Genomic DNA, 20,950 nt, shown 5'->3' with positions numbered 1-20,950 from the left:
ATAAATATTATCATAGTGAAAGAGTATGGCAATGTGTTTGTACCTGCTGGATGCCGTTATCCAGGACTTTAGCTGCTAGCTGGGCTTCATATAGAGGGGGACGCAGAAACGGCGGCTGAACCTGGACAGAATGAGTCTTTCGCAACCGACCAAGATACCTTTGCACAAAAAGACAAATTCAAGCAGATTAAACAGCAAATAATCAGGGGTCATCACAGTGTCAGTGTGTGACAGATATTTTGGTTAAGGGGGAATTTCTATCACAGACACATTAAAAAGTGATGTTTTACCAGAACAGGAAGTGTGAACTGAAAGTGTGCTGTTTTAATAAGTCTCTTGAAAGCAGAAGATTTTGGGTCAGCTTAACTTGCCTCGTTCTTGCTTCCTTTGCTGTGGTAGCAAACAGTTCTTTTTCAATAGAAGATATGCCAACTGTTTTTGCTCTCTTTTGCACCACTTCTAACTATGCTGCTCTACAAACACAATACACAATAACTACACCAAAACTATAACGTAGTCTCCGTTTTGGAGTCAAATCCATCTGTTATGGGACAGATCATAGTCTAAGAGACCCGATTTCAGTCTTAACTAAATTTTTAAAAAAATACGTAGGTACTGCAGGACAGTATGGCCCCTCACTGTTGCTGATTTAAGTTGCTTCATTGTCTGACCAGACCTCAATTACACCCCATTAACTAAATAAATACATAAATTCCACAGTAGATTAAAAGTGTGTTTCTCTAGAAAACTAGATCAACTCACTGGACATATAAATGTCTTATTTGACTGGAGCTTGACCTCTGAACCCTGAGAATAAATGCAATATCCTGCAACCTCAAAATTCTCTCCCAGATGACTATTTAGACAGAAAGCATTTTATCAGGCATTATAATCTAAAAACACATATTTTCACCTATTAGGTTGTCATGATACCATTTGTCTATGTACAGACACATTGATGACCCCTGCATAATTGTTTGAAAGGGAAAAAAAGATTGTGAACCTGGGAGCCTGTGAACTACAAAGCACGTGTGCAATGTTTTTGAAACATCCGTGCGTGAAAGGGTTAACGCCGCCTCTGAACTTCCCAGTCACCTGAGGGTGGGGAGATGAAGATTTTAGAACATGCCCTTGGAATTCAAACACAAAAACAGCATCATTCTATTTGACGAACAACATACAGTGTGGACACAGGACACACCCACACACCTGTTCATTGGTGGTTCTCCCCCTGGCTACAAGAACAACGTGGAACCCAGTGAGTCCCGCAACCGGGACGAAGAACAAACCAGCTACACACATCACTGCCATACTTAGTGGAGTGTTAAGGACGTACTGTATGTTGTCCAAATAGGCAATGTGTATTTGTGTTTGTGTATGTGAAAGAAACATTGTGTACATGCATATTAATATGTGAGTGTGATACAAAGGATACGTGACTCCAGAGTTGACTTGGTCCAGTTGTTTAGAGTGATGGAGGATGTAGAGCAGACTGAAGCCAAACACATCCATTATGTGTGTTGTGAGAGAAAGCAGGAACAGAAAGAAATAACGATAGTTCCGCCTGCCAATGCAGTTGTTCACCCATGGGCAGTGATGGTCAAATTCCTAGATGCATTCACGCACGCATGCACACAAGAACACATTGTGAATGGGTAATAAAAAAGTCAAACACAACAGATGAGAGTATAAGAAAAAAAAAAAAAACAAGACCAGGTCCAGGCGTTATCTGTGGACTTTTGTCACATTTCTGCGCTACATTTTAAAGGGAAATCTGTGGAATTCTGCAGCACTTTTTTCACATTTTTTGTGCAAATATTTTGGGGAAATGTGCAGAATTCTATGGACTTTTTCACATATTCTGCACTTATTTTGGGGGGTAAACTGTGGAATTCTGCAGACTTGTTTTTCACATTTTCTGCACTAATTTTGAGGGGAAATCTGCTGACTTTTTTTCACATCTGTACTAATTTTAAAGGGAAGTTTGCAGAATTCTGCAGCCCCTTTTCACATTTCAAATTTCACATTTGGCAGAACTCTACAGAATAGATTTAAACATGGTAAAATATGTTAAGGTGAGCTCAGAGTACTCAAGTCTTATTGATATCGAATTAGCATAATCATATATAATCAAAATAATTTAAAAAAATAAACATGCAAGGGGCGGAACATGAGTAGAACATTATGAATGAGTGTTTAAATTTTGCGAAAATCTGTTGAGCTTTGTGCGCACACAGATTCAGTGTAGGCCTGGTCAAGACTAAAAATGAAACACTGAAGATTTTGCTTAGTGTGAAAATCCAGTGTGTACCTCCACACAGTTGTCACAAACGGAGCAGTGTGAACAGCGAGGTGGTCTGTAAAAGCGACACGTGGAACACCACTTCATCCGCACCTGAATGCCTCTCACCTCCACCGTCTTATAAAGTGGAGCACGGAAATCATCCTCTTTATCCTCGTCTTCCTCAGCTGCAGGACAAACATGCACACACCAACATGCCATCTAATTCAGTACTCCTCATTGAAGGATAAGTTCACCCAAAAATGAAAATAATGTTCTCTTTTACTCTCATGTCGTTTCAAACCAGTATGATTTCTCAAATCTCATTCATATCTACATCTATAGAAATATGTTGCATGAACAGTGTCAACATTCTGACAAACTTCTCCTTTGGTGTTCCACAGAAGAAAGTCACACAGGTTTGAAATTACATGACAGAGAGTAAATGATGACAGAATTTAAATTTTTAGATTAACTAATCACAGTGGTTCCCAATCTTTTTTCCTTGAAGCCCACCCTACTTGCATATCAAAAAGTGTAAGCCCCATCCCCGCCAATTATAGACGCATTATATACTCATTAATATACACTCATTGAGCACTTCGTTAGGAACTGTACACCGACATATTCATGCAATTATCTCATCAGCCTATCGTGTGGCAGCAGTGCAATGCATAAAATCATTCAGATGCGGGTCAGGAGCTTCAGTTAATGTTCACATCAACCATCAGAATGGGGGAAAAAATTCTGATCTCAGTGATTTCGACCGTGGCATGATTGTTGGTGCCAGATGGGCTGGTTTGAGTTTTTCTGAAATTCCATGAATTTTTAAGATTCAAGAAATTCAGGGGGCCTGGGTAGCTCAGTGAGTAAAGACGCCGACTACCACCCCTGGAATCGGGAGTTCGAATCCAGGGTGTGCTGAGTGACTCCAACCAGGTCTCCCAAGCAACCAAATTGGCCCGGTTGCTAGGGAGGGTAGAGTCACATGGGGTAACCTCCTCGTGGTCACTATAATGTGGTTCTCGCTCTCAATGGGGCGCGTGGTGAGTTGTGCTTGGATGCCGCGGAGAATAGCGTGAAGCCTCCACACACGCTATGTCTCCTCGGTAACGCACTCAACAAGCCACGTGATGAGATGCGTGGATTGACTTCTCAGACGTGGACACAACTGAGATTCGTCCTCCGCCACCCGGATTGAGGCGAGTCACTACACCACCACAAGGGCTTAGAGCACATTGGGAATTGGGCATTCCAAATTGGGGAGAGAAGAAAAAAAAAGATTCAAGAAATTAACAAGCAACTGGCCACGCGACCAGGGGCAGGTTTACGATTTCTGAGGCCCCATGCAACCGACTAACCCGAGGTCCCATTTCAATTTTTGTTATTTATTTTTTTTTATAATTACATACAATTGATTTTAAATGATCATTTTAAATTCATCCTATCAGCCGTTGTAGCCAAGTACATTCAGTATGTTTAATGAAATACAAATCTGGTTACAGATAATTAATGCATGTTTTCCAGTTTTCCCACAATACAGTGATAAAAAAAAGCAATATTTACCTACATGTATTTTTACAAAACACTTTTTATTTTTTTAATGAACAGGGTGTGCAAAACCTCCTACTTCACTCAATAACATTTTGGAATTCAGTATAGTAATATATTCCTGTTTTATTCACTTTCACCTGGAGCTCATATTCTGACGCTGCAGTGTATTGTTCATCATGTTGCAAAAGGCTGTTTTTTTTTTAAGCATCGTAGGCAACATTTGTAACAGTATTGTAATAGTAAACATATAAAGCACAGCGGCCCCTCAACACACTAGAGCAGGAGGAGAAAATAAAAAAAAAACACTGCTGCTTACCAAGTGCTGAAATTTTGCGTGGTGCAGCACAATCTGGAATAATGTTAAACATTGTAACAGTCATCTCTTTGCAACCTGAACTTGTTCAGAACGTTAAATCTTTGTGACATGTACGCGAAAAACAATCTAGACGCAGCGCAAGAACTGAAACAGAACGTAGGTGTCTCAACATGCGTTTTTAAGAACTGAAGTCCTTTTTAACTTGACACAGTGTCACACACTATTGCATTTGTGTATATGGTTGTGTGACAATAAAAGTGATTTGATTTGAAAATGTGCTGGTCCTGCATGAGATGCTGAAGAAACAGTGAGACGTGGTGCAGCAGTCAAGGATGTAAGTCCAGCACATGTTTACTTAGGAAAACAATGGAAACACAGAGCAAACGCACGCAAAAACACGTTCGCTGTGAACGGCCCTTACTCTTATATTCGCTTGTATCTGTGAGTGAGAGTGCGTGGGCGAAAAAAGTTGGGAAGGCCTATATATTTTTTCATAAATTACAAACCCGAACCCATAGTCCTATCTGATAAACTGACCCGAATGTGAACTGCTCTGAGAGCGCTGACAACAGCGTATTCGAGCATGTACCCAGAACAACGTCACTCAAGCGGTTTTTGCTAAGCTTTCCTACCGGGGCGGTGGCCCACCAACGTCCGGGGCCCCACGCAATTGAGTGGTTTGTGTGGTGGTTAAAACCACTACTGCACGCAAGCAGAATCTGTCATCCTCACGCAGTTGTTCAAAGGAATGGTAGAGCGCCATTTAGGTCTCTGATTGGTAGAGAAACATTTAATGTTTTGCTAGGATGTCAAGGTTGCAAGAGATTTTGCTTATATGATGTTAACTCAGATGAGGACATTGACATGATGTCTTACTGGTATCGAGTTTAGTGGAACACATCGTATGAATCTTTGACTGTCTCAAAGCATATGACCCCAGGTTGGAAACCACGGTTTTAATGCCCTCACACACCTCATATCACACATGTAAAAAAGGTTTACTCACATTTCATATAAACTTAAGTGCCTACCTCTGGGAAAGATGCCCGGGTCCATGAATGTGGCCATACAGAAATTGGCCAATGTGAGGAGGAAGACCACAACATTATAAAGCAGAATGGAAGAAGAGAAACGCTCTGATAGCCAAGGACACCTGTAGCGCAGAGATGACTCTCATTAAACTTAATGTAACATTCATTAACTCAAAGAGTTCTGTATGAATCAATGAATTTATTCTTACGTAAAACAGAGAAACAGAGTTGTGGCCCCAACAAGGAAGGCTGTTGCTGCAGACACAGGCACGTAGCGACTGGGGTGGAACAGTCGAGATGGGGAGGGGTCTCTGAGAGCCCCGCCCACACTAAGACCCACAGGCATTTGAAGGTGTCACAAAACCAGAGGGAAGGCAGGAGGGCTCAGAGAGTAAGAATAGAGTGTATCCATGTCAACTATAACAGATGTTGCAAAACATAGTGTATATACACAGGATTTAGCGTATATAGCGTATTTCTTTCAAAATGAAACATAAAATAGTGCAGGTGCCTCTCTGTAGATGTCTGTGCCAATACATAAAAAATAGATGACATTTATATATATACATAATATGTGATACTATGACTGTACGGTGAATATAAAAATAGCTCTAGTTTCATCAAAAATAAGTTCATATGGCTTGAATGTAACAAGATTTGGTTGATAAAAAGAAAATCAAGTGACAGCAAAGCTCTTTTAGTGCAAATCTCCAGTAAGCCACATGTTACACAGAGAACAGCTCAAGGGAAGCAGCAGTTTGAGTACAGGCATTCATACGGTACTCGCTGAGAGACCAATTTCATATCTCTCATAGCATCACAGCAGATAAGTGCATGTAAGCATGATGTCAAGGCTTCAAAAAGTAAAGATAAGATGATTTTAACCATGAAACAATGGTATGAAACAAACTAAAGAAAATAAAAAGAAAATATGACTTTCTTGCAATCTCAATGGGAGTCCTGATTCCCCCTGGGACAGTCTGTCTAAGGAAAGACAGCAATTTTGAATGCAAACTATAAAAACAGAGCTCTTGATGTCTTGTGCCCTAAATGAGAGCTCATTCTCCAGCCCAAGGTGATGCTTTGGGCAAAACAAAACAAAAAAAAGAGCAGAAAATATTGGTTTCCCAAGTCAGAATCACGTGATTATTGTAGGTTTGGATATCCACATGGTAATGTGCCAGTTTTCAGAGGTTTACACACAAAAATGTAACGCCTGCATCTGAGTGTGTGTGTCCACCATCGTAAATGCATGTGATTTATCCATGTCCAGGGTTGAAAACTCCAAGTCGTGGTGACACATCAGCGTCCAAGACCATTTTAACCCTGCATTATAGTGTCCCATGAGGCCCTTCTTCTTCCTCGGAAGCACATGGATGACATTGATGAGTGTGCTTCTAGAGTGCCGCCTTCCTCTTTTGTTTCCAATTAGCAGGCCCAAACGGTATCTACAAAAAAAGGAGAGAAGTAAACACTTGATCTGACCTAAGACATCCGCACCTCTCCATGCAGCGAGATAACATACCTTCTCCATGTCCTGCACAAGCAGCTTAATGATCATATGAACAAGATCAAACATACCAAAACATGTGAAAGGGTGCAAGAGAGCACTGCATTGTGAAACCTACTTCTGTGTACACATCGTGTTGAAACCTGATCATACTCTTGCTGCCCTGTCACAACATCTGACTCACCAGGAAAAGGGTGTGCCTATGCTCTTCTTTTGTATACAATTTCTTAACCCCATCCCCCTACTGACCTGGGATTGCTGGCACACACTGACCGAAACCACCGTGACCTTGAGTCACTCGTACACAAGCCTCATTACACCGGTCATAATCTTCTTTTCTTCCAGCTTCTCCTGCTGTCCAACACGGTGTCATTCACATGATAAGTGATTCAACCACACACTTATATCGATGAATGACATGTAGATTTGATTTATTAACAACCATGTATGATGACATCTGAACTTAACCTTATATGACTTCTCATAATCAATAACGAACTGGAAAATGTGCTGTTAGTTAAATTGTCGTTGACCCACATATCACGTCAATTGTCATTTCAACTGTTCCACTTTATATTAGGTGTCTTTAACTACTATGTACAAATATTAAAATACATACAATACAATGTACTTATTGTGTAAATACTAGGGTTGCCACCCTGGCCCTGTGAGCTCCTGGACTCCTGATCAATGACTGAAAAATGTCTTGCTGGCTATCATACAAGAAATAAAACATTATTTATGATTGTTCAAGCAATAACATCTATACACTCCAAAAAATATATACAATTTTATTTAATTTAGTTAAACATTACACAGTTTTGATGGTATTTTGTTATGAAATTGAAATGTGTATCTTAAAAATGGGCTAAAATATTTTTTGGAGTGTATAGATGTTATTGCTTGAACAATATATATATATATATATATATATATATATATATATATATATATATATATATATATATATAATTTATTTTTTTATTATTTGTTAAAGATTACTCTTAGATTAGTTACTAAACATACTCGATAACTTTAAAAATTAAAAACTTAATTTTTAGTGTTTGTGTGTGTGTGTGTTTATGGTTCACACTGAACGTTTAAAGGTTTAAAAATTAATACATATGTATGCATAAAGTTATGTATAAAGTATAAAAAAAATTAAAAAAAAATAATTAAAAAAAACATTTGTATATTTAAACCAAAGGAAACCAAATAAATGTACAAACATTTACTCAAAAATCTATTTTCAAGATGATCAATATGCATTTTAGGATTTACACGTTTCAATTTCATAACAAATTTCCATCAAACTGAATTGAGCAATCTTTAACAAAATTAATGAAAATAAATCTTAGATATTTTAAGTTTTACTTAAAGATCACAAAATTCAATTTGATGGAAGTGTATTAAATTAAAATGCGTAAATCTTCAAAATATGCTTCTTTTTTATGTTGGGCATTATGAACCTAAGATATCTTACAGTATAGGGAAGGACATGTTTCCAGAACATTAAAGCATTATAGTAAATAGACTAAAGATGAGGTCAACCAATGGTGGAAAAGGCCAGAAATAGTTTTTAAAATGGATTAATGGAATGTTACATTTTCTTAGTCAGCACAGAAATAGAGGTCAGAGTCCAAAATGAATACAATCTCAGATGTAGTTTATTTTTCAACCAAAATCCCAATAATAATCAGAAAAAAAAGACTGGATGCATAACGTGGGACTTCTAACACTAAACAAGCCTGAAACACACCAGGGACTCTTATTTTGAAATGACATAGACATGGCTCTATATTTAATATTTACCAAATAAAGCTTTTATAACCTATTTATTACTATTATTCACAATATTAAGTTGGAGACAATTTCTTTGCTGATGAAGGATGTTTCAACATAGTCACATTTTTCCTTGCCTGCCCTCGGTTCAATTTTAAAAACGTTGTTTTCAGAGGAACACGGAGGAATAAAAAAAGTAGTTCCAAAAAGTATCTATCGGCACTTAATCAGTAAAACAGATAAATCGGTCTACCTCTAGACTCAAGTTTAAAGGATTGTTCACACAAAAGTGTAAAATCGCAATCGTTCTAAACAAACGAGTTCACTAAAATTAATCAGACTTTCTTATGATTTATATAAGAATGCGTTTGATTCTCCTTCTTACATAGTGTGCTTATCAACAAGGGTTCATATGCGTGAACGCGTCAGGAAAGTTTTGCGTCCCCGAATTAAATTACATTTTTCCAGGACAGATGGCTAAAAACCGGGACAATCCTTAAAAATCCTGAATGCTTGGCCACCCTGGCAACTACATGTTGCTCTGCAAAATTCTCACAAGATTCACATTTGCTGGTACTGAGGTTGAGGTACAGCTATGTAAAAGGGTTTAGGGTTAGAATTAGGGTTAAGGTCAACAGTGTAACTACAGATTTAATTAAATGCAGGTACTTTAAATGTAAGTACAATGCAACAACACATGTACATAATAAGTACATTGTGTCCAGTGCTTAAGTGCACAGTAGTTAAAAACACCTAATATAGGGGGGCTCCTTGTGCGTCCTTCGGGACATTTTTGTCTTTTTCATTTTTGTTTTTTCGATCGTAAACAAAATAGTTACACTCAGGACCTTCATGACAAAAATGTCCCATTGAAACTCATAACAACTGCAATATTTGATCCCAGTGCCATTAAAGCATAAAATCATGAATTCTATGATATTATGCTTTCATTCAGGAGCTCTGGCTTCAAAATGTTAAATTTTAATATTTTCCACCAGATGGCGCCATTTTCCTCATGTTTAGCCTATGGAGCAAATACATGCTTTTTTCCTATTTTCTGTTTGCTGTATTATAAAGCACTGCAGGACAATTGAATAAATGATCCAGCTAAAATTGTGTGGGTGTGTTTTGTTTGTGTATTGAGAATGTGTGTGTGTAAAAAACAGTGGCATTATGTAAACAAACTGTCATTTAAAGGATAAAATCCTGAAAATGAATGAATATTTGGTAGTTATGATCAGGACTGATGTTGGTTAAAAAAAATTAACTCATTGAAAGTGGAAAATAATATTAACATATAATATTATTATGGCAGATTTTTGTCCTCGAAGGACCTCTGAGTAATTTTTTTTTTTTTTTTTTTTTTTGACGCACAAGGGTTAATCCAGGGCAGCTATTAACTGATGTCTAGTTCACTAGATATGTGACTGCGGACCTTGTATATGAAGAATATAGGCTGCATTTCAAAGCCTGGTGATGAGCAGCCTGCCTAGTCTGCACTATTAGACATCACAGGTGCATTCCCAAAGCCTATGGTGCCCAAAAAAAAAAGATGCCTAGCTAGACAACTCACTAGGTGTTGACACACCGTCATAGAAGCACAAATTAAAAGGGTAGTGACTTGAATACCGACATTTATTACATCAGAATACAAACATTATTATACAAAAAATAAAATAAAAATGTCTAAAAGAGTAAAAAAATATTGCACCTTTGTCCCGCTTACCTTAACTTATGATACCGTCCTCCAAAATACCACCCAACAGAGTTAAAAGGGCATTTCGAAAAGACAAATTAATTAAAATGTACCTATAAAATTGTAAAACTGTCCGAAAATGAGCCATAGTGCAATAATTTCAGTCTTCATGTGTGCTTTTGCGTTTCTGTTGAACTCGGCCTCAAAGTGAAGCCTGCGACTGGAGTTTCTACCTCCCCGACTGAAGGCGATTTAAACGCGGGCGATATTCTTGTGCACGACCGCCGGTGTCCAAGCGAAACGAAGCCAAATGACAACTTGGCTTGAAACACAGTCAGACAAACCATCGACACTTCATGAATTGCATCCGCTAACATATACTTACTTTTCTCCGGAGGTCCCTGCTCTTTGCGTACTTTAAATGGCTGGTTTATTGACACATCCTACGATTTGAACTCTCGGTTTCTCCTTTGCATCCTGACCCGAGACAGCAGCAGAATTATCTGATGGAAGAGGAGCTTCAGCTCTCTCTGTCCTCTCTCTCTCATTTGATCTCCATCTCTTTCTAAGGACTGGGAAACTGGTTTCTGATCTGTCTAAGCCCGGGGCAGAAAACTCCCCAAGTGGTTCATCCAAAGCAATGTCTGATAAACCAAAAATAAACCCTCCTAACAAGGCATCATCATCCTCATCCTCATCTTTGGCCCTAGCATCATTTAAGGGCACCAGTATGGTATAGCACATCCAGGAGAGCTCTTCTGGATGTTAGACAAATTAGTCAACTTAGTAATAGCTCATTAATTTGCTCAAAGGATGCAACATCATTGAAGTGGTATGGTATGCAGAATAATATGTAGTCAAACCGGTTTTGGTTTGTTTTATTGTTTGTTCAGATGGACAGATGAAACTTTTTTTATTTTATTTTTATAATAAAAAAATAAATAGAATAGCTTTTACAAATGTACAAAATAATTAAAACTGCCCTTTGAAAACTAAATATATCTATACATACTGTGGAAGAACTTTAGAAATATGGTGTTTCGGTAGACATCTCCGAGACCTGTTTAGACTCATTGCCCCTCTGTTACCCCTTTCACTTACAGTCCTTTTTCCCCCCATTACATTGCAGGTCATCTACTTAAGGTCAATGAAACGAATGTCCATGATGAGCAGAGTGTGCCGCGGCAGAGGTCTGGGCGCTGGTGAGAGAACCGTCATCACCTGAGCTTGTGTGTCCACCGCTGTCACGACTATGAAGCCACAGATGGGACTCTCTAAAATTCCTCTGCTCTGACCATCACCCGACTCGGCCTCATCCTCCACAGAACTCACGCTTAGCACATGATGGGTCAAATCCCGACCGGGGCTGACCGGGACAAGTTTCAGCTGGGTGTCGTCCTGGGACATGCCCAGCGGCAGACAAGAGTCTGGGATAGAGGGTGCACCAATCTTGTAGATGCGCACATCTGAAAAGCATACATCATAGGCGTGGGGGTAAAAGGAGGTTCCACGAAAGCCATAGAAGTATTCCCGGATCTTTTCGTCCCGTGACTCTCGCCGGCAGTCCTTGGAGCGCTCCACCACGCCACCAGACTTTGGCAGAAGGACTACACGTACAAAGTGTGGCAGGTCACGTTTCAGCTCGTTGTAGAGACGTTCCTGGTCCAGGACTAGAACAACATCCACCTGGAAGGCTGAAGCACAGTGGACCAGAGCCTGGTAGCCTGCACCTTTGACCCAGCCACAGGTGTTGATAATACAGCCACCCACACTAGCTTTGCGGTTCACCTCACAGCGCTGAGAAAACACTTCTGCGAGGCATGAAGTCAGCTACACACAACACAAAGAGAAAGAAAGGGACTTCAATTATAATTAATTCTATTAAAGTGTCTAGGTGGAGCATGCCACAGATAGAAGTCAACAGGAAATGTCATGTTTTTATAAATGAAACAGGATATTCAATGAAAAAAAGAGAGACTTATTTTATCAATCAGGAATCGATTAGGTGATTGGGGCAGAGCAGTTGAAAAAGTAAAAGCATGAAATCAGCCAAAAAGAAAAGTAATTTCAGAGACACAGCAAGTTAATATGTTTTGATATAGAGATTACAAAGACAATCACAATAATGAACTCATTTGTGGGTTTTTGTTACATTTTATTGATTAGAGACAAACAGGCAATCAAGGAGGGAGAGAGAGAACTGAACGGGACAGGAGCATGACCTGGGCTGGACCCAAACCCCTGGACCTATAACCACAAGGTCACCACTCTGAGGAACTTTAGGAAAATAAATAGGTTTGGATTAACCGTTGACATGAACAGTGCCACTAACAACTACGATGGAAGACGATTCCTGCACAAAACACTTAAAATGAAAATTCTCTCATCATTTACTCACCCTCGTGCCATCCCAGATGTGTATGACTTTCTTTCTTCTGCAGAACACAAACAAAGATTTTTAGAAGAATATCTCAGCTCTGTTGATCCATGCAATGCAAGTGAATGGTGACCAGAACTTTGAAGCTCAAAAAAAGAACATAAAGGCAGAATAAAAGTAATCCATAAGACTCCAGTGGTTAAATGTAAATCGTCAGAAGTGATATGATAGGTGTGGGTAAGAAACAGATCAATATTTAAGTCCTTTTTAATATAAATCTACACTTTCACATTAAAATTCTTCTTTTATTTTTGGCGATTCATATTCTTTGTACATATCGCCACCTACTGGGCAGGAAGGAGAATTTATTGTAAAAAAGCTCTTAAATATTGATCTGTTTATCACCCACACCTATCATATCACTTCTGAAGACATAGATTTAACCACTGGAGTCGTATGGATTACTTTTTATGCTGCGTTTATGTGCTTTTGGACCTTCAAAGTTCTGGCCACCATTCACTTGCATTGTATGGACCTACAGAGCTGAGATATTCTTCTAAAAATCTTCGTTTGTGTTCAGCAGAAGAAAGAAAGTCATACACATCTGGGATGGCATGAGGGTGAGTAAATGATGAGAGAATTTTCATTTTTGGGTGAACTATCCCGAAGTCTAAAGACTCTTTGTAAACCTATGATGGATCTAATGATCTAATTTGAGTTTTTAAAGGCAACCTGAGTGTGTGCGGCTTCAAGAGAGCAATGAGCCTCTCCATATGCACCGTCCATGTGCACTTTTAATTGGACGGCATTCTTTTCCTGCAGAAAAATATTTTGCTTCCATCCTTTAAAAAACTTCTGGAAAACACTCTTTTACTTCACATTTATCTATGAACTGGACTTTGGCCTGAAGCTCACTGGTAACTGCAATGGTGTTCACATCCCACTAACTGCCAACGCTAATTTCAAACAAGCCGGATGTTGTTTAGGAGTTTGTGAACTGATTATCACAGTAGGGAGTGCTGGCAGTCAAGGGATTAATGACCTCCTGCTGGCAGACACTAATGCATACGCATTGTCTCCCTCCACTTGCATGGTGATTATGTACCACCTGAAAATCAGAGGGAAGATTGCTGGTGCCGGCCTTAGAAATGAAGAGTAGTCACCATTTCAGTGACTTTAAAGGGGTCATGACATGAGGAATCAAATTTTCCTTGATCTTTTGACATACAGTATAAGAGGTCATTGTACTATAAATACATACTGTAAGTGTCAGAACTGAAAACTTCCTCCTTAATAGAAAAAGAGCATTTATTTAAACTAGGGATGCTCCGATCAGGATTTTTACAGCCGATCCGATCACCGATCTTCTTGTCTCACCTGATCGGCCGATACCAATCATTTCAGCTTTTATCAGGATCTCTGTCATAACTGGCTATATGTAAGCTTTCTGCACACTGTCACTATTAATTGAATTTTCCTCTTCCCAGTAATATCACTTTGCCAAGTTTTTATTAACAAAATAAATAAATAAATTAAAAAGGCTTATTTAAAAGCTTTTTTTAAGTATAGGCTAAAAAAATATTCTCTATATTAAGACAGATAGCCCTATAAAAAAAATGAAGCTTAGTGTCAAACTGAAGACAATCTGATAACCCATAGGTGCAATTAAACTTAATGTGACATACATTTTTCATATAATTATTATTCCTTATTGTATTTCTTTTTTATATATTTGCATTATATTTAATACATTATATTTTGGTATCTTAATATTGTATGGAGAATTATCTAATTTATAAATTCCTTCCCTGCCTTTTCATTTATTTGGATGATTGGATTAATAGTGAATTTTTCACTTGTTGCTGCTTGAACTTTAATGATGGGAACACGCACTCTCTCATGAGCGCAAGAGATGAAAGGAAAGCAGAGAAAGAGTGCATGTTTCTGGACCCTTCGGGGGCTACTATTGTTAATACCGTTTAATCAGGAGATATTTAACAAAGATGTTTGAATTACACCACATCTTGTAACTCGCGTTATTACTGAGATGCCTATGCCTGGTGGAGATTGAGAAGCTGCTGCCATGAACGATAAGAAGGACAGTTTCACAGCTCGCACTGATTTCCCTTTGCTTGTCATGTGTGAAACACCACATTAACAGTACAGTACACAAAGTTTTCATATTCGCCATAACTCTCCCACTGCATCGTTCTCAACTGCTGAATCAAGTTTGTTGTCTTACAACACTATGCCAGTATTCCCCACACTCTGTGATGCCATGACAAAGTTGCTGAAGTCTTAAAGGAGCCACGCGTCTTTTGCGACATGAGAGATCAGTTTACGCGATCGGCCAAATTACCAATCACCAATCGAGTCACAGGACGTGAATATCAGCCAATACCGATCAATGGCCGATCGATTGGAACATCCCTAATTTTGTTTTTCTCCCCAGTTTGGAATGCCCAATTCCCAATGCCCTCCATGTCCTCGTGGTGGCATAGTGACTCGCCTCAATCCGGGTGGTGGAGGATGAATCTCAGTTGCCTCCGAGTCTGAGACCATCAATCCGCGCATCTTATCACGTGGCTTGTTGAGGACGTTACCACGGAGACATAGCACGTGTGGAGGTTTCACGCTATTCTCTGTGGCATTCACGCACAACTCACCACGTGCCCTACCGAGAGCAGAACCACATTATAGCGAACACGAAGAGGTTACCCCATGTGACTCTACCCTCCCTAGCAACCAGGCCAATTTGGTTGCTTAGGAGACCTGGCTGGAGTCACTCAGCACGCTGGATTTTGTGGAACTTGTGACATCACAAGGACCAAATACATCTGCATATGACTGCCTCTTCAGCAAGACATCAACGCCTATTTTTTGTCATTGCACCTTTGGCCACACCCACTCTGTCATGGGAAATTCATCCTGTCATGGGAAATTCATCCAAAGTGGACTTACACAGGACACCTTCATGTGCCTGTCTGGATTTAAATGTTTTTCTACATAAACGTGCACTAGACAAACGGCTTTGACCATTATCATACATCTCATGCCACTTGTAAAAGATGCAATGTCAAGTTATAACTCTAAAATGGAGACCTCCATTGTGTTTCATTCATCTGCACTTGTCACCTGTCTTGCTGTTGTGCTGTTTTGAAGGCATCCTTGACCGTTTTTGCACCCATTTGTGCTTTTTTTTAATTGTTGGTCTTTTGTAAACATGGACATATTTGATCGTATTGATGCCTTTTCGCACAACACCAGCGATGTGCACCGCGTTTTAAGAGCGGTACAAGTGCAACTTTTAAAAATGTCTCTCATTCTGCTGCTGCCACTGACTGGGAGAAACATATACCATTCTGCGTGTAAACAACCTGGGAAAATGTGAGATTTCACTCTGGTGAAGACCAGCATCTCTGCTTTGGCCTGTTGATGCCGGTTGAAGCACCCAATATCACAGTGGATTGTATTACATTTGCATATTCAGAAGATTTCAGCGTGGAATTGCTTGTGAAACAGTCACAGTATGATTCAAGCTTTGCAAAGGAACTGTTATTGAAAGATAGGATGGCTAAAATTGGACTACTGGACGAAAAACTGTAAGCAACCAATTCCATTCACAAATGTTTTTTAAATGTCATGACTGTTTATGCTGTGCTTGAGTGAACAGTTTGATACATTCAGATGAAATTTGTTGGGTGTACGATATGTGTTAACACTGAAATGTAGTTTTATAATGTTGTGTTTGTTCATTTTCTTCGGATTGGGTTTAAAATATACCTGTTTTGGAAGGGCTGCACCATGTCAGCCAATCACAACAGTGGGCATTTACATTGAAGTCTTAAAGGGCCAGACAGTTTAAAACAGAGCGTTTCAGACAGAGGGCCAGAGACAAGGTGGAAAGTTATGTTTTGGTGCAAAGACACTTTACAAATATTATACGTGAACCTCAGGGAAGATAATAAAATGTTATATAATATATATATATATATATATATGTCATGACCCCTTAAACATCACAGGACGATGTTGTGAAGTAGTCATTTCCATCACTTCATCTCCTGCCTTCTGCTGATAGGTATATCTCTTGGGCTGATAGGAGTTCACATAACAATCTGTTGATGTTGACTGGGTTTTGGATACCAGACAAAACTCTGATATTTGGAGAGAGATCTAGATGGAGACTGGATCTAACATTCCTTGTTTTGTCGGTCAGGATGGTTGATCTAACACCTATCAGTTTTATCTTGTTACGGTTGATGTTCAGACCTTTTTGTCTCACATAACTGTCAGCAATAATTAATTAAATTTCCAAAGAAATTTGATATGTAAAAAAAAATAATAATAATAATAAAATATATATATATATATATATATATATATATAAAAATAATAATTTTCAGAAACTGCATCTAAAATTAAAAAGGGGCAATAAATGAATACTAATACAACATATTGGGAAAAAGTGACATTTATTCCTTGTAATATCCTACATATTTTGTTTGTGTTGAAAGTTGCCATGGCAGTGACACCGGGTGATGCACACCAGAAAGTGCACCGTTTAGAAGAGTTTCATGCTGAAGAGCCACTAAGAAATAAGTATTTTTTACATAATGTTCTCAGTCAAATGTAAACGAGTGTAAATGTCAACATCATACATGTCTAAAGGATTTAAGTCTGTCATGCAAAACATGAGTTCACTAATGTAATTTAATCAGTTTGCAGTTTTATTTCAACCGTTACTCCTGGTCGGAGGCTTCCATAAATATTTAGTTGACACTTAGGGGTTTGTTTCATCTATGTTTAATGAATAAATATTTTCTCAAATATTTAGTAGAGCATAAATTGTAACTTAGTGTCCATTTACGCTATTACCAATCTAAGTAGTGACTTACACATAGCTTAGTTATGGCTAAAGAAATTGACCTTGGTCCTTGATGTTTCTGTATCAACAATTACAGAAAAACAGTAATTTATATTTTGATGCACAGATATCTTCTCATTGTCATTATGATTAAACCGTATGCAGATGGTGCCCTCTATTGTCTTTCTATTTTTTGGGGCTAAAGTTTAGTCTATCAGCAGTTTTAAGTGCAATTTTGTCATTACCTTGTTGTAAAGTTTGATGTTGGTTCCTGGTGTAGTGGAGCCAAAATGAAAGACAAGCGGAGCCTGCACAGAGAAGCCTTCTTCTACATCAGCAGGACGCTCGATGCACAGAGCTGACATAGTTCCAGGCACAGACACCTACAGACAAGAACAATTAAATATACAGATAGCGCATAACTTATGCTGCATTAATCGGTATTTCAGGCATTATTTACTTACACCGCTTTGGCCAACATCCAGTTCTACCAGCGTAGGCCTTCGCCCCAGCCGCACAGCATAGTTCAGCAACAGTCGACACACTGTTGACTTTCCCACATCAGTTGGTCCAACAACCATTACCTGTAATCACACCTCACATTTAACCCTTAAATGCATATCTGTTTTTTCAAACATTATTACATACAGTACCTCGTCTTTGGCGACCCAGCACTTATAAGTATCACAAATGGATCTACAAAATGCCCAGATAGTGTTTCATTTTCAAAGCATTTTTAGACAATTAGAAAATAATAAAATATAGTATATTCTGTTATATTTGGTGTTTTATTTTTCATATATCAGAGATGATGCAACAAATGATAGAAAGGGATTTATTACTTAAACGTTTAAATTTTATGAGACTCAACTGTCTGTCAAATGCATACCGAGCTACACATATGTATTTTCTCAGGCACTTATTGAGTCTAAATAAACGGATGCACAGCTTTACATCATTTCAGTTGTTCACCCAAATGACAATAGCCAAATACTACTGTTCATGTGTTACACTTGCTATAGTTTACTTCCACGTTGCTGCTTCTTCAAATTTCAATGTCAAATGTAACTCAAGTCAATCATATATCAAATAGCATCTATAGTATGTATGTGTACATGCATCTGGAATAGTTTTAATTCCCAACAATTGCACAGAAAATTAATATGAAATAGTAGTCATTTGAATGAATATGGCACTCATTTGTCTTATAATAAACAAAGAAATATATATCCTGTGACAGTAAACTTAAATAGATAGGTAATCATAAAAATATGATTTATAGAAGATTAAATATATTTTGCAACACTATTACATATCTCGGATCACTAGACCCTATACACTTTTTGTAATTAAACAATTAGAATGTTTTTTTTTTTTTGAATTTCTGCATTTTTTATTGTATGAATTGTTATTTATAAGAGAAAGGTTAAGGAACACTAAAGAGGTGTGGGCATAACTCCAAAAAAATGGATGAGGTAAAGGAGGTGGAATGAGGTCCTGGGTCATTTAAGACCCGAGGTATGCATTTAAGGGTTAAGGGTCAGTCCATCTCAAGTGGTCCAATAATTGTAAAGTTGGTTGCTTGACCATTTTTAATTTTTTTTTTTTTTTTTTTTTTTGAGTGTTTACCTCTATGTATTGGTGTTGCAAAACCACCAGTTTTGTATTTTTATTTTACTTGGTTTAACCACAACGGCCAGTGTTGTGTCATGGCACATGACAAATTTTGGTTATACAGCTGTTTACGGAAACCTCAATATCTTGGCTCAGGATGGTCCTAGCTCCTTGGAACAAAAACTGATCTCTAGAACACATTACAAGGTACATGCACATATATACATTTTGCACATTCTTGTTCCTTTGACTTAGAACTTAAGTCCTAATGTAATGCTCAAGATTGCTCAAAGTTCCATTTTAGGGTAAATTCATAATGGGAAGGGTTCGATTCTCAATCTTAATTTTTTTAGGGGGTACCTAGGTAAGTATAGTGTGCATGCAGAACATTTCAGGTTTGAGACTTCTCCAGAAAGTGCAATTTTTTTTAAATTCCCCTCACTTTCGGGTTGAATATCTCTGGTGGCGGACCTGATAGAAACCTGAACTTTTCACAGAAGTAAGTCCTCTATAGTAAAATAACAGCATTCTGCTGAGCTTGAGATTCCACTGGTTACAGAGCTAGGGCTAGTAGAAATCTGGGGAAAAGCCTACTTTACTCATGCATTTGGAGAAATGATCAGATGTAATATAAGCATAACAAATAATAAAAATGAACTGTATTTTACATGTAAATCTTTTATTAGAAGCTGTGAGATTTCCTCACTCAGTCTCTCTGAAATGTTGTGGGAGCGTCCGGTGACAGTAGTCAATTTGGCATGTGTCAGTTTTCTGAGAACATTGTTCATGGGAACCCACACTTTGTCCTCAGTAGACATTTTGAATGATGTTCTTGGTCCAGGTGGGTGGAAGAATCTTGTAAAAACATCACAGTTTTCCACGCTGATGTCCTCAACCAATGGTGTATCTTTAATGTATTGAGTTTCTCAGCCAGAGAAACAGAGAATTCATCCCTAGGGAGAACGACAGTGATCATAACTGCTCTGTCATTCCTAACCCACTGCTTAAAGGTGATGTTATCAGGAAGTGAGTCATTTTTGTCTGACTCTTCAAGCATCTGCAGTAAGGATTGTATACCTGGACACTGGTCACACTTGTTGAGCATGCAGTCATAACTGTTTATGTCACAAACTAGAAGTTCCAGCAGGTCCTTGTAGTCCACTTTTAGCTTTGCTGACTCAACCATCAGCTCGATGTTCTGATGTTGTGTGCAAACACAGACAGTGTGAGTTCCAGATGCTCCTGTCAGCACACATCATTATGGCCTCAGTTCAAAAAAATGTTGGATCTCCCTATCTTTAACTCTGGGTGCTGATTTTTAAACTCCACATACAGTGCATTAAGATTACTTAAAACTAAACGCTTTTGTTTTTGAACTTTCTGAAGAACTCTGTGATAGATCATGCTTCATCGTTGCCAATATCAAACGTAGTAACATTTTAGACCTCACTGACAAGCAAAAGCTATTGTATGTCAATCATAAACATAATTACTGTAAAATACTGTTCATTTTTATTACTTGTTATGCTTATATTACATCTGATCATTTCTCCAATGCATGAATAAAGTAGGTTTTTGCCCAGATTTCAACTAGCCCTAGCTCTGTAACCAGTGGAATCTCAAACTCATTTTACAGCAGAATGCTACTATAGAGGACTTATTTCTGTGAAAATTTCAGGTTCCTATCAGGTCCTCCACCAGAGATATTCAACCTGAAAATGAGGGGAATTTTAGAAAAATTGCACTTTCTCACCCCCATAAAAAAAAAAATACAAAAATAAGAGAAGCCTCAAACCTGAAATGTTCTGCATGCACACTATACTTACCTAGGTACCCACTAAAAAAATTAAGGCTGAGACTTGAACCCTTCCCATTATAAACTGACCCTGAAAGTGGAACTTTGAGCAATCTTGATCATTACA

The 20,950-nt window shown here is 38.3% G+C and overlaps 1 protein-coding gene across 5 annotated transcripts in view; it reads right to left on the bottom strand.

The window, feature by feature from the left end:
- Positions 1 to 20,950, bottom strand: part of LOC127413116 (palmitoyltransferase ZDHHC5-B-like) — a 32,390-nt gene that overhangs the window by 9,995 nt on the left and 1,445 nt on the right. For 2 of the 5 annotated variants that reach the window (XM_051649987.1, XM_051649989.1), the window contains exons 1-8: positions 10,556 to 11,300; positions 5,392 to 6,630; positions 5,183 to 5,304; positions 2,312 to 2,469; positions 1,436 to 1,608; positions 1,210 to 1,312; positions 1,004 to 1,095; positions 44 to 158 (exon numbers count right to left, since the gene is read on the bottom strand). In XM_051649987.1, coding sequence (XP_051505947.1) covers positions 44 to 158; positions 1,004 to 1,095; positions 1,210 to 1,312; positions 1,436 to 1,608; positions 2,312 to 2,469; positions 5,183 to 5,304; positions 5,392 to 5,528 — 900 coding nt within the window. In that variant the 5' untranslated portion in view covers positions 5,529 to 6,630; positions 10,556 to 11,300. Of the gene's footprint in view, positions 1 to 43; positions 159 to 1,003; positions 1,096 to 1,209; positions 1,313 to 1,435; positions 1,609 to 2,311; positions 2,470 to 5,182; positions 5,305 to 5,391; positions 6,631 to 6,707; positions 6,850 to 10,555; positions 12,001 to 17,659; positions 17,798 to 17,878; positions 17,999 to 20,950 lie in introns of those variants that run through there. The other 3 variants (XR_007892546.1, XR_007892545.1, XM_051649988.1) reach the window with 2 other exon arrangements.

The sequence above is a fragment of the Myxocyprinus asiaticus genome, chromosome 22, assembly GCF_019703515.2.
Source record: "Myxocyprinus asiaticus isolate MX2 ecotype Aquarium Trade chromosome 22, UBuf_Myxa_2, whole genome shotgun sequence".
Lineage (NCBI taxonomy): Eukaryota > Metazoa > Chordata > Actinopteri > Cypriniformes > Catostomidae > Myxocyprinus > Myxocyprinus asiaticus.
This window is presented reverse-complemented; position numbering and strand designations above follow the sequence as displayed.